Source organism: Gigantopelta aegis, chromosome 14, assembly GCF_016097555.1.
Source record: "Gigantopelta aegis isolate Gae_Host chromosome 14, Gae_host_genome, whole genome shotgun sequence".
In the NCBI taxonomy this organism is placed as follows: domain Eukaryota; kingdom Metazoa; phylum Mollusca; class Gastropoda; order Neomphalida; family Peltospiridae; genus Gigantopelta; species Gigantopelta aegis.
Genome location: NC_054712.1, coordinates 4,418,608 through 4,433,697, shown reverse-complemented (window position 1 = coordinate 4,433,697; position 15,090 = coordinate 4,418,608). Strand labels below are relative to the sequence as shown.

General features: G+C 36.6%; 1 protein-coding gene across 1 annotated transcript in view; it reads left to right on the top strand.

The window, feature by feature from the left end:
• The first annotated feature begins 564 nt into the window (after window positions 1-564).
• The window catches only part of LOC121388716 (protein Jumonji-like), a 40,065-nt gene continuing 25,539 nt past the window's right edge, over window positions 565-15,090 (top strand). Inside the window, exons 1-5 of the mRNA XM_041520183.1 lie at window positions 565-629; window positions 7,142-7,342; window positions 8,975-9,261; window positions 10,731-10,885; window positions 12,676-12,890. Of these exons, the coding sequence (XP_041376117.1) occupies window positions 7,235-7,342; window positions 8,975-9,261; window positions 10,731-10,885; window positions 12,676-12,890 (765 nt within the window). The 5' untranslated portion in view covers window positions 565-629; window positions 7,142-7,234. The remainder of the gene's footprint in view (window positions 630-7,141; window positions 7,343-8,974; window positions 9,262-10,730; window positions 10,886-12,675; window positions 12,891-15,090) is intronic.

Genomic DNA, 15,090 nt, shown 5'->3' with positions numbered 1-15,090 from the left:
ACTATTTTTGGTCATTCAACCCATTGAGACTACACCTTTAAACTTTGAGTTTGGTATATTAATGTTGCCTGATCGAGACTATTTTGTTTTGTTCCCCAAAACGGAAATTGGTGCGTCGATTTACAGGTTGGACTATACCAATTCAAATCCCATAGGCGACCATGTTAACGTTTGTGTTTAAAAACACTATATGCAATATATCAACCAAACTGTGACCCATAAATATCAGTACTACAACCCCTACCTCAAAGTATTAACTGCAGAAAATGGTACCTTTCATGGCTCATTTTCGGTATAACCAGATGTTTCTGCAACACCCCTAGTTTCGCACAAAATTTTAGTACTTTTTTTTACAGGTACCCCATACATGTTCCAAGCACAAGGCTACTTGACACGGTGGTACTACATCAAATAAAATTGCATACATTTTTAGCCCAGATGAAACTATTTTTTTTTACAACCAACACACTCACATTTATAACCAATCACAGGACTTGTGGTGTTAACTTCTCTATCAAAAGTGAGGTGCACCTCGAACTTCGACCCAGCCGGAAATTAATTGGTATAGTGCAACCTACACATGGCGTGTTTACTTTTTGAGAAGAAAGAACTCTTGACAGAAGAAAATGGTTGTTTTGTAGTAATTTACTGATATATAATCTAACCGTTTTCAGAAAAAAGAAACATAAAAACTATTTCTGAATACATATTTTCCATAAAACAATGTGACTGTGTATGTTATGGGTGGGGTGAGGTGGAGGTGAGGGGTCGTATTGAATCAAAAGTCGTGGTATTTACGACATAGACATCCTCCTTGTACCCTAACCCCGATCTAGACCTAAAAATCTACTGACTTGTATTTATTGGCTGTTATATATATATATATATATATATATATATATATATAAAACGATCAAAAGAAAGTATACCAATTATTTTTATTATAAATAAAACAATACACGTTCATGGAAGGTTAGATAGGTTCCAGTATTGTTCGTTATAATGCAATCAATGACAAATAGTCGCACATTGATGCCGCATGTGCCAATTGAGTTTATTCATCAAATTTATACTGCACGAGAAACATGATACTCATGCACATAAGGGTATAAAAAAGGGTGCCATTGCTTAGAACATGCCTCAGTCAACAGTAAAACACCAGAGAACATGGCAAGGCTAACTTGCTGAAGAAAGAGAGAGCTATTGGTATGGTGCAGGTGGGTGCGAGTTATGCCCATGTGGCAAGAATCCTGAATTACACAAAATTGACGATCACCAGGTTAATACAGCATTTCAGGGTGACTGGCAGGACTGCAGACAGACCGCGGAGTGGAAGATCCCGCATCACAACAGCCAACGAGGACCGCCATCTCCGCATCTTACACTTACGTAACAGATTCCTCACTATGACGTCATCTGCAGCGACTGGCCTTGGACATGTCATCATTCGTCACACTGTACATCGTCGACTACGACAGCATGATATCGGGGCATATCGACCATTCAGAGGGATGACATTGACGAGGCAACATCGACTTCGACGTTTACGTTGGGCACATCAGTTTCAACGTTGGCAACATCGGAACTGGCAACGTGTACTCTTTTCTGATGAGAGAAGGTTCCAGTTATTCAGAGCTGATGGCAGGACTCTGATATACCGACGTGCAGGAGAGAGAACAGCTCCGTGCTGTGTTCAAGAGACTGAACCGTTTGGTGGTGGATCTGTGATGGTTTGGGGCGGTATCTGTGGCCGACAGCGGACAGACCTTATTGTCATTGACGGAAATCTTAACGCACACCGTTACATCAACCAGATTTTACGTCCCGTCCTGTTACCATTCTTGCAACACCATCCTAGACTCTTGTTTCAACAGGACAATGCAAGACCTCACACAGCTCGTGTGGTGCAACAGTTCTTCGCCGCAACCAACGTCAATGTTTTGCCATGGCCAGCCTGTTCACCTGACCTGTCACCAATAGAACATTTGTGGGATCATCTTGGCCAGCAAATTAAAAAAATAAAATAATAATTGGTATACTTTCTTTTGATCGTCAGTTGATATATATATATATATATATATATATATATATATATATATCCCAGTGGAAAAGCACTCGTTTGATGCGTGGTTGGTTTGGGATCGATCCCCGTAGGTGGGTCCATTGGGTTATTTCTTGTTCCAGCCAGTGCACCACGACTGGCATATCAAAGGCTGTGGTATGTGTGATCCTGTTTGTGGGATGGTGCATATAAAAGATCCCTTGCTACTAATGCAAAATGTAGTGGGTTTCCTCTGTAAGACTTAAAGTCAGAATAACCAAATGTTTGACATCCGATAGCCAGTGTTCGAGATTAACGGTATCCCGATATCCCGGGGATACCAGAATTTTATTTTGGATACCAGACTTCAAGAATCCATTATCCCACCGGGATACCATATAATGTTGCATTTTAATTTTTTCGCTGAAACAATGAAAGTCATCATTTACTGGTAAAGTTAAGTAACAGTATTTTCGAGCGTGTACCCATTTTAATGCTATGCCATGACAATACCTAGTCTAATGCTACACTGGAGCAATAGATTGAGAACTGCTAAGTCGCTATTGTTTTTGTTGGATGTTTTCTCCCTTCAAATGTTATTTGGGATATTGATTCCACATCTGCAGAAAATTGATAGAGGCTGGTTTATCATTAGTAATGTCAGAAACACTTATAGATTACTGCTAAATATTAATTTATGTCAGTATTACGCAAAAATAGATGCAGCAATTTTTTTTGCCAATTCCATTTGATTGTGAATTTCACGAATTCCGCGATTTCGATTACGGGTTAAAACTAGGATCTAGGTGAATAATATGCCTTATGTGTTTAAAAAACTAGGATCTAGGTAAATAATATGCCTTTTGTGTTTAAAAAACTAGGATCTAGGTGAATAATATGCCTTTTGTGTTTAAAAAACTAGGATCTAGGTGAATAATATGCCTTATGTATTTAAAAAACTAGGATCTAGGTGAATAATATGCCTTTTGTGTTTAAAAAACTAGGATCTAGGTGAATAATATACCTTTTGTGTTTAAAAAACTAGGATCTAGGTGAATAATATGCCTTTTTTAAACCAACACTGCTAGAGCACATTGATTTATTTTTCATCGTCTGTTGGATGTCAAACATTTGGTAATTAAAATCTACTACATTTTTTTTATTAGTAGCAAGATAACTTTTATATATGCACCATCCCACAGACTGGATAGTGCATACAAATGTGCACTAGTGATATATATGTGTGTGTTTGTGTATGTATGTGTGTGTGTGTATGTATGTATATATATATATATATATATATATATATATATATATATATATATATATATATATATATATATATATATATATATATATATATATATATATATATATATACAGTGTTCTAGCTAGGATTTTGATGGGGCAGGGTGCTAATTTAATTGTAGGGCATTTTTTAACGCGAAAATCTTATTTTGAGGCAAGTGCTGGATATGATCGAATTTTTCACATTCATAAATATCATATATGTAGGAATATCTATGCTGGTTTTAATTTACAAAACGTTTTTGGAGGGAGGGAGATGAAACAGTACATTCATCGCCGTATGCAATATTATTGTACTAAATATAGACACTATTTAATAAATCTCGTTCCAGCCAGTGCAACACGACTGGTATGTGCCGTGGTATGTGCTATCCTGTCTGTGGGATGGCGTATATAAACTTGCTACTAATGGAAAAAAGTAGCGGGTTTTTCTCTAAGACTAAATTTCAAAATTACTAAAAGTTTGAGATCCAATAGCCGATTATTGATAAATCAATATGCTCTAGTGGTGTCGTTAAATAAAATCAAACTTTAACTATTAAAATGTTTTACAAAAGGTTGGATCACCTAAAAAATCATATTCTTTTTTCTATTATATATAGTATTTATACCATTTAATATCATGCCCAAATGTAATTTAAAATAAATAAATGAAATAATTAAAAGAAATCAAGAAATGAAAACAAAGAGAAAGATTAGAAATAAATAAAAAATAAATAAATAAATAAAAGAACAAAAAAATAAAAAAATTGACATAAGGATATATTTGTAACAAGTTGATCACTGCATTTAAAAATGAATGAATGAATGAATGAATGTTTAATGACACCCCAACACGAAAAATACATCGGCTATTGGGTGTCAAACTATAGTAATGCAAACAAATAAAGTGATGATCAACATCAATATAAAAATTCAAGATTTAAATAAAAACAGTGTAAAGAACTGTGCAAAAATACAGATATCACAGATAGATACTGACGTTTACTAAAAATTTCAGTTGTGCTGTATTGGCCATTCTCAAAGAGAATGTTACACCCCTGCACCACGGTGAGGTTATAGCACGCGCAGGGGTGCATTTAAAAACGGCTATTATTGCATGTCAAAGTCTAGATAGATTTCATTAAATAGCTTTTGCAGACATGCTTTTATCAAAACACAGTTATGCCTACATACACCAAATAACCAGTGTTGCAAGTTTACTCTGTGCCATATTATAAAGATGCAATCAATATGTCATTGATAAGGACTACTGACATCAGTTAAAACTACATTGTATATGTATCTTGGTCTGGGTATTTGCAAAGGTAAAAATTACTTTAAAAAATTTACATATCAAAATAAATTTCGCATTTGACGTTCTGTCGAAGTTTATCATGATGGTCTACTTTCAACTAGGTGTTTGATAGGTGGTGTGTGGTTATGTGCGTGACGGTGTGAGGATTACTTCGCATTCAAGCTTTGTAAGACTGCCTGTCCGCTCGTCTGCAGTCATATCGACTAACAATAGAAAAAAAACATACCACGTTACTGCTGTCGGCTTTCACAACTGTGGCTAAACAATGTATTGTCAAACGTTTTTTAGTTGGGAATTCAGACTCGTAACAACACTGTACATGCTTTGAGAGGAAAGCAAGATTTTGCATTTTTGTTTGACAATGAATTAGGGCAGGACGGCGATAATCAAGGGCGGTGCGGCAACAAACACGGCAGGGCGGCACAAAACGGGGGCAGGGCGCAGCGCCCCTCTATTTATTGCTAGCTAGAACACTGTATATATACATACATACATACATACATACATACATACATACATACATACATACATACATACATACATACATGGCATGGGACAATTTGTGAGGCCAGAAAGGATTTAATTATCCCCTGCGCCAGTGCGTTAATATCTATGTATGTAATAGTCAACCTCAACATACATACAATATATAGATATTCATACATCAATACATACTAGCCAGTGCCAGGTCTGCCCACTGTTTCATGCACGTAAGCGGGATCGACCGCGTAGATTGTAGGCCCCATGCATATTGTTGAGTTAAAAGAGCTTTCTTTTTATGGAAGCTTCGATAGCTCAGAGCGTATCGTGGTTAGTCTTGCAATTTGCAGGCGAATCGGTGCCACAGGTTTGAGTGCCAGCAACGGCATGGGACAATTTGTGAGGCCAGAAAGGATTTAATTATCCCCTGTGCCAGTGCGTTAGTATCTATGTATGTAATAGTCAACCTCGACATACATACAATATATAGATATTCATACATCAATACATACATACATACATATACATATACAAATACATATACATATACATATACATATACATATACATATACATATACATATACATATACATATACATACACCACTGGCTGGAACGAGAAATAGACCAATGAGCCCACCAATGTGGATCGATGCTAGATCGACCGCACATCAAGCTAACGTGTACCATTGGGATACATCCCACTTTAGTTTTAATACAAAGTTTGTTATTAGTCATAGACCTATGTAAATAATGTTTCAACCCGTAAAAATGGACTTGTACCAAGTTTTGTTAATTTCCAAATCTGTGACACATTTAGATAAGATTACAATAGAGTAAAACAAGAGTGGGAAATTGAAATTGGGAAATGTCTTTTTAAAAAATTAGAGTAAAGCTTGTCTCCATAACATATACTTCTCTCAGGTATGTGGATTTTTAAAACATCAGGTTGACCAGATACACTTCAGTTGTATGGAAATGGATAGTCTTATAGTGAAAAATATGTTGTAGTATTTAAAAACTTGGGTCTATCACTTTAATATTCATCATATTTGTGATGGTAATTGTAAGAAATTATTACATTTGATCATATCAGAGAAGCAGATTTATTATAAAATATATTTAATTAAATAAATCTTATACGATACCTTTTAAATGACATTTTAAGTCCTGATTGATCCTTAGACGTAATGATGTAATCTGGAGTAGGCATTGGAAGATGCATCTTGGGATGGGGGCCAGCTACATGTATATATTAATGTGTGTGTGTGTAATAGGGCCTCCACAAGTCCAAAATATTGGACTCGAGTATTCGAGCATCAAACTTGACCTGGACCTGAGTACCTGGCACTAGATGATAATGAGACTAAGGAATAAAGTAAACCAGCATTTTGCATCTTAATTCCAGTGCTGAACATGGATGCCAAGTCATGCCATTGTATTGCATTCCACACAGGCATCTTTTATTTTCCCTCCATGTCTCATAGCCCCATAAGCAAACAAGACAGGGAGGCATGGGGAGGGACTGTCCCCCAGTGCTGGAGCAAAACCTCAAATTCAGGCTAAAATTATACAGATAATTGCGACCTTTTTACCATGTACATGTATTTCCATCATTCAACTCTCAAAATTAGTTGTAACCATGTAAAAATGGATAGTGGTTTGTTTGCAACCCTATATAGGTGTTTGGTAGTAATGCTAATTAATATGATTAAATGATTTTTTCCAGATTCAGGCATTTTGGTTTAATTCGGCCAAAAGGCAGCCTGTACCCCTACAAAAATGGGAGCCTGTACATCTATGCATGGCTCTATAATGTAACTGGAGGCAAACATGTGGTAAAATGACACAGTATAATTCAATTAGAGTGCTCTTCCTTGCACAGATACTCGGCCCATACTCCAGTGCAATGTTTCTCCTGCACACCCCACCGCATCTTCCAATGTCTATGATGATCACTCAAAATATGGCGTTACTTCAGATTTTTATTTTACTTTTCTTTTCTTTTTTCTTAGTATTCTTCAAGCCTCGTATAAACTCATTTGAGCCAAACCATGGCTTGTGAACTACAGTTTAAATAAAAAAGAAGAAAGAGAAAAAAACGCATCATGGTTGGCAGACATACGTCCTCAGTTGGAGTTAGTCGCCGCAGCCAGTCTTTCTCGGGATCAAGTTTAGGGAGGAGGCCAAAAAGACGTGCTCCAATCAAAGCTTATGTGAGTGTGCTATCCCAGGAGACATTTTAATATAAAATAAATAATGTGCATATTTTAAAGTAAAAGTTTCAGTATGAATTGCCGGAGGTCAGGGCCTTTATGGATGGCAGTATTTTTCTGCTGAATAAAAATTACTGCCATCGGTTGAAGGGACAATTTTAGTTTTTTTATATTAGTGCAAAAGTTTCCCATTTAAAACTACTTTCAGTAACAAATTCTTGCGTTTGAGGCCTGAAATAATTACAAACTGTCTGCTATTATATGGCTTACTCAATTCTGATTGGATGATGTCGGGTAAAAAGAAAAACCCTGCATGTTATCCTTTGATAAAATGTAGAAAGTAACATTACGATAAAAGGGGATATCATTGCACAGAACAAATAATGGAAAGGACAAAACAATCTGATTTATGTGTTTTTAGAACTAAATGTGTTGTGCTATTAGTAATTCTAAGAATTGGTTGTTATTGTTCCATCTTTATGAAGTAAAAATGTGAGATATATACTGATGAAAAGAAATAAAGGATCACACAGATAGCAACAAGAAATAATGACTGCATCAAAAATCAATTCATATTGTCCGAAGTTGACTGGGAACATTAGGGCAGCACATTCAACACTACAGACATTCCACATTACAACTTGGTATGAAATACTGACATTACTATACTAGTAGTGAATTAAATTTGGTCTACAAATTGATGTGTTCTCTTATTTCTTTCCATCAGTATAGGTACTACTTTTCTGACGGCTGTGGTGGCAGCCACAGTAACGCTAGTGTCAACTTTTGTGTTTAGCTCAACATTTAAGTGTTTAATTTAGCTCCATTTCTGCATTTCTCCAAGTCCTACATCTATGAAACTTGGTTTATAGTTGCTCATTTGGATATTCATCACAAATCAGGTGCATTTTTTTTTTAATGTAGTAATTAAATTAGTTTTTTTAATTAATTTTTTTAATCTGCATTGAGATAACATATTATGGATGCAACTATCAGTAACACCAAATAGGATTATGGCAGGCTAGACAATTAATTCCACAGATTTCTTGGCTTTTGTGAATTTATTGATGTATAGCAGTTTGCGATTTTATACAATTTGTTACTGTTGTAAACATAACCAGAAACTAAATAAAATATTGACTGGGAAGCTGGAATGGAGGCATAAACAAAAAAAGAAGAAGAATTAATTGGCAAATATTGAAATACTCAGAATTGATAAATGGTACAAATAGATGATTTGTCACTAACGTTTTTTAATATGGAAAATATCAACCTAATCTATGTTAAATCAGTAGTCTCCCGAGACAAATACCAATAATTAGACGAGGTTCATATTTTACATAATTCTGAAAAAACACGAGTAGCGAATTCTATTTACTCATAATATAACATTTTAATTCGATATTTAGTAAATCTCAGTTCTAAAGTGCTTCCATCAGTAAAATAGCATCATCATGATTGGCACAAATATAGTTTGATGTCACACACTGTAGTTCTTATGAAAATGTTACACCCAGGTGTACATAACCTGTTGGCTGGTAATCAAATGAACCATAGACAGCAGTAGGTATATTAAACATGTTTTATCCACCAAAATTATGAAATTGGTTTATGTGTCTGAACCATTTCCAGGATGACACGGTCGGCCTGTCAAGAAAAGAGGAGAGGGAACTGAAGAAGGCACTGTATGCCTCTCTACAGGACAGTCGGCGACTGTCGAAAGCATTTGACATTCATGTACCAACCCCTGTTCCCGTGGCTCACCCGACGAGGCAGAGTGTGAAACACTCCAGCAGTGCCGTGTCTTCTGCACCTGTCGCTGCACCGGTCACCCCGGTCAGGACCGTCACTTCAAGGTTAACTCGGAGTCTCACCGAGGAGAGGAACCAGGAAGCGGCTAAATCAGCCGACTTGAAGAAGTAAGATATCTTTGTTAATGTTTTTGAAGGGCGGGATGTATCCCAGTGGTAGATGACACATCTGAGGTGTGAAAGTTGCAGGATTGATTACCCTGAATGTATTTGGTTTCCCCCATCCCAACATAGGGGACGGAACGTAGCCCAGTGGTAAAGCGCTCGTTTAGTGTGCGGTCGGTTTGAGATCGATCCCCGATCCAGCCAATGCACCACGATTGGTATATCAAAGGCCGTGGTATGTGCTTTCCTGTCTGTGGGATGGTGCATGTAAAAGACCCCTTGCTACTAATGGAAAAATGTAGCAGGTTTCGTCTCTATGACTGTCAAAATGACCATATGTTTGACATCCAATAGCCTATGATTAATAAATCAATGTGCTCTAGTGGTGTTGTTAAACAAAAAAACCTTTTTCTTCTTCCATCCCAGCATGTGCCACATAACTGCTGCTCAAAGTGGGTTTTTGATGGAAGCAGCAGGTTTCCTCTTTCCCTCTCATCAACAGTGTCAAACATAGTTAACATTCCTTTCTTTTCCTCAATTTCTTTGATTGCAAGAAACAAGCTTATGATTGACATGTCACTACACTTTCCTTTTTTACTTTGTTTTTGTAATCCCACTGTATTTTTCATTTTTCTTCTTTGAATTACATCTTATTTGTTCCCGATCTTGGCGGCTTCTCCTATCTTCCAACTTCTTTCACTGTCCACCTCCACATCCCAGTCCTTGTCTCCAATCATGACAGGGGGCGGGACATAGCTCAGTGATAAAGCACACATCTGATGTGTGGTCGGTCTAGGATCGATCCCCGTCGGTGGGCCCGTTGGGCTATTTCTCATTCCAGCCAGTGCAACACGACTGGTATATCAAAGGCCGTGATATGTGCTATTCTGTCTGTGAGATGGTGCATATAAAAGATCCCTTGCTACTACTAAAAAAAAAAATGTAGCGGGTTTCTACTCTATGACTGTCAAAATGACCATATGTTTGACATCCAGTAGCCGATGATTAATAAATCAATGTGCTCTAGTGGTGTCGTTAAACAAAACAAACCTATTATTATTAACCAATCATGACAGATGCTCCAAGTCACCACACTTGATAACAACTTGTTTTATCATATACCAACCATGTATTACATTATTTGGAATTTGCTTGTCACTGAACATATAATTTACTGTTCTTTGCTACTGTGATTCTGTAACATTTTGAATAATCAATACTGCAATCAGTAAACAGCTGTTTGGTTTCCTGTTATGTCACTAAAATGTGGATTGAATTATCCCCCAAAATCGATAATGTGTTTTTTCTAACATTATGTTTCAAGTAGAAGCTGCTTATTTTAAATAGACTGCTTGTCGCTATGTTAATCATGTTCGAAAACAATATCATTTTAAATTACCGGTAGTTTAAAAGTGTTGTCAAAATGGGCCATTTACTGGCTTATTGTGACCGGCATGCTTCTTTTATTTCAGAGCCAAAGTTCGTGCTCAGAGGAAATTTGCTGAGGGTTCTCTCCCTTGCACTCCAAATACAACGCCAGTAAAAATAAATGAAAAAGTTTCACCAGTGAAGCTTTTCACGAGAACAGCCAAGACAGAGGATTTTCTAACATTTTTGTGTATTCGAGGTATTTTACAGCGTACTTCATTTATTTGCTGTGTTAAACAATAAAACTAAATTATCATGTAAATCTTACTAAAATTTGCCATGTTAACTTGTTACATATGCATTTTGCCCAACATTGTAATCCTAACATATTTTTTTAAATTTACATTTCAAACATAACAGATATTATAGCTAATAATCCTTATTGTAACTGAATATTTACTGAATTGTTTTGTTTGTTCTACTTAAAATACTGTTTAATTCTACTACTTACAAAATGTCGAGTTTTCACTTTGTGTTGTTTTTGTTGTTTTTTAAAAATGGATGGTTTTAGACAAAGACTTTTGGTGTTTACTATTTATGAAAGTAGAAGTTCATATAGCAACCAATATATACAAGTAGTGGAGAATGTGGATGCATGGAAAATAATTCACAAGGCCCATTGGGCTGAGATAAAAAAAATTTCATGAATCCATACTTTTGAGTGCATTCTTGAACTGAATCTTTTATTCAATATAAACTTTTACGTGACATCCAAATTAACTAGTATTTCATATTTTTAAATGAAAAAATAGTTCTAATGAAATGGGCTATTTGCACCCCAACATACTTTTAAAAATGTTTGTCAGGGTGATGTCAAGAAGCTTTGTTGGTTGGGAGATCGAACCACATACCAGTTGTTTTGCCATGTTAATTATTGCACAAGTTTATAGTGCACAAGATTATTATACCACAAGAACATGTAGCAGGCAAGTGGTATAAATGTTGTGCACAATGATGATCATAGAGCTTGGTGCATGTACAGAAATTTCCTTTCGGTTTCCACGCTAATGCTGATGCATAGCTTCTGTACTCTCAGTGGACTTGGTTTGAGTTTGGAGTTTTCCTTCTCCTAGGAGAGTTTCCTTACTGGGATTCTGAGCCTCTCCAGCCCAGTTTTGATTTTGGAGTTTGCTTCTCCTAAACCGTTATCTTTCTTGACTCACGTCCTCTGTCTGTCCGGTCCATATTATTCTAGTCTCTACCCTTTGACCAGTCCAGCTTGGGTGACCCTACCAGGAGCTGATGCTCCAGCTGGCACAGCTCTCCGAGTCATTGAGACATGCAAGCTACCTCACCACGTCAAGGAATGGATCATGAGATAGTTGTGCACTATAAATTAGTGAATAAATAACATGGCAAAACAACTGTATGTGTTTCTGTATTTATTAAATGAAATGTTTTTCCCCCGAAAGTCGGCTCAATTCGCAGAATTGTTAGCAGTAATAAAAAGTCGAAATTGTCGTAATATTTTAGACCCTAACGTTACGAAATGTACCGATAAATGTTCACGTCACATATTTTTTATCAAACATCTCTTTAGTTCTGTTAAAGGAGAAGTCACTTCTCATACTTTTTCAATTCTAGAATATGGCCTTATGATTAATAATTTTTTTTAATTAAATGACACAACTTAATTCGTGTGGAAAGTTGGTTGAATTTTTTTGGAATTGATGGAATACTGAGCATCCTGGCTAGGGACACGACATCATTTGAGTGAACACGTACTATGCATGCAAGATTTTGTATCACACATATGATGTTCAATAAAAAATATTTTTTTTATTGCACGGTCACAATTGTCTTCATTACTATAGTAAGATTAAATGTGTGTGTGTGTTATTTTAAGGTTGGCCACAATTCTGTTACATGCCACTAATAGAGGCATCATCAAATGTAACCCCTGCAATTAAGAAAATATGAATATAGTCCACGGTAAAAATTTAAAAACTTCTGTCGAGAATTGAAAGCAAATGAGTATTTTAATTTCAGGATCACCGCTCCTTCCTCGACACCTGAATTTCTTTAACTTCTCTCGACGAGGGCAGACTCAGGCGCTGAATGATTCTCAAACCACTGAGGCATCGCATGTGGTGGGCAAGGACCCAGGTGTGACAAGGGAGAGCACCCCGGAGTCGTCTAGTATAAGCAGCAATATGAACGACGAGGTCTATGATACAAGGACTCCGTCACCAGTCAATCACGTGGTATGTTTAATGTCGATCACAATGTCTGTACGAGGACTCCATCGCCAGTCAATCACGTGGTATGTTTAATGTCGATCACAATGTCTGTACGAGGACTCCATCGCCAGTCAAATCACGTGGTATGTTTAATGTCGATCACAATGTCTGTACGAGGACTCCATCGCCAGTCAATCACGTGGTATGTTTAATGTCGATCACAATGTCTGTACGAGGACTGTCGTCAGTCAGTCACGTGGTATGTTTAATGTCGATCACAATGTCTGTACGAGGACTCCATCGCCAGTCAATCACGTGGTATGTTTAATGTCGATCACAATGTCTATAAGAGGACTCCGTCGCCAGTCAATCATGTGGTATGTTTAATGTCGATCACAATGTCTGTACGAGGACTCCGTCGCCAGTCAATCACGTGGTATGTTTAATGTCGATCACAATGTCTGTACGAGGACTCCGTCGCCAGTCAATCACGTGCTATGTTTAATGTCGATCACAATGTCTGTACGAGGACTCCATCGCCAGTCAATCACGTGGTATGTTTAATGTCGATCACAATGTCTGTACGGTAATCATTGTTTTGGCTTCGTGGGTGGGATGTAGCCCAGTGGTAAAGCACTCGCTTGATGCGTGGTCGGTTTGGGATCGATCCCCACCGGTGGGTCCATTAGGCTATTTCTTGGTCAAGCCAATGCACCATGACTGGTATATCAAAGGCTGTGATATGTGTTATCCTTTCTGTGGGATGGTTCATATAAAGGATACCTTGCTACTAATAGAAAAATATAGTGGTATATCATATATGTCTGAATTATCAAATGTTTGACATCCAATAGCCGATGATGAATAAATCAATATGCTCCAGTGGTGTTGTTAAACAAAACAAACTTTAAACAAACTTTTGTATGAAATAAATGTAACAGATCTTTCTGATATTATCCATATTTGGTAAATGATACAATTTTTAAAAATGCTATATTTTCTTCAAATACATTCAAGTCCTTAAAGGAGACCGGACACCAAAAGACATGTAGTGTGTAATGGATTAAGTTAGCGTCAAAGACCGCATTACTCTAACGCCCGGCTCGCTACGAGGCACTGGTCAGCTTAGGTTTGGGGTAAAAACAGAAGTGGGCGGGATTATGCATAGATCTGAACGAAAGCAAGGCAATGTGTCATCGGTGAGAGTTACCAAGCAATACCGGTACACGTGTTGATTCTTTGGTTGTGCCTTTTAGTCGTGTTTTATTTTCTTCTTTTTTTTTATCTCTAGGTTTATCGGAAATTTAATTTACAAGATAATTAGTGTTATTATATACTGTCGACGTAATTATATGATGGTTAACTGCCCAGTGTTTAACTGCAACAGTAACAGCAATGCACCCCAAGAAACGGCTAACATCATGGTTTCGATTTCCAAAAAAACTAAAGTTGTTTTAAAACATGGACACATTATTGTCGTCAAACGGGCTTTACACCAACTAAATACAGCAGGTTATGGTACATTTACAATGTGAAAATTAAAACAAGTATGTACTTAAGATAGACACATCAAATAAAGGTATTGCAATTTGTTCACATACGAATATTTAAACTTCACATTTATTTGCCTATAATTACCAAATTAACTTTTACCAACAGCCCATAATGACTCCATACTAACGTCTCTTGATCTAGTTGGTTTGTTAACCTCATAACAAAACACCTTCAAAATGTGATTACGTTAGTTAACAATGTTTATATTCAGTTCAGTATATTGTCATTAAAATTAAAATGCTAACACTTTGGCAGGAACAACATATGTACTCTGGCCAGAAGGAATGATGGTTAATTAGTTTTAAAGCTAATGTTGATTATTAAAGCATAATAAAATTGTACTTCTTTCTGTATGTCATATTAAAAATACTCTACACCAAATAATTGTTTTAATACCTACCCTGGGTTTCTGCCAGAGGGTGCGGAGGGTAAACTTACATGTATGTACTAAAACATCTCAGAAATTAATGTATATATATATAATGTTTTATTTTTTCGATAGATTATAGTAACATAATTGCTGTTTAAAATATTTCAAACCTATAACCAACCAATATACTCCTTTGAATATATTTAGTTTTTACAGGCCCGTAGGAACGACTTTGGGAGGTGGGGCACTGATGGACCGGGTATAAACTCTATATCGGATTGTGGTTACAACGGCAAAAAT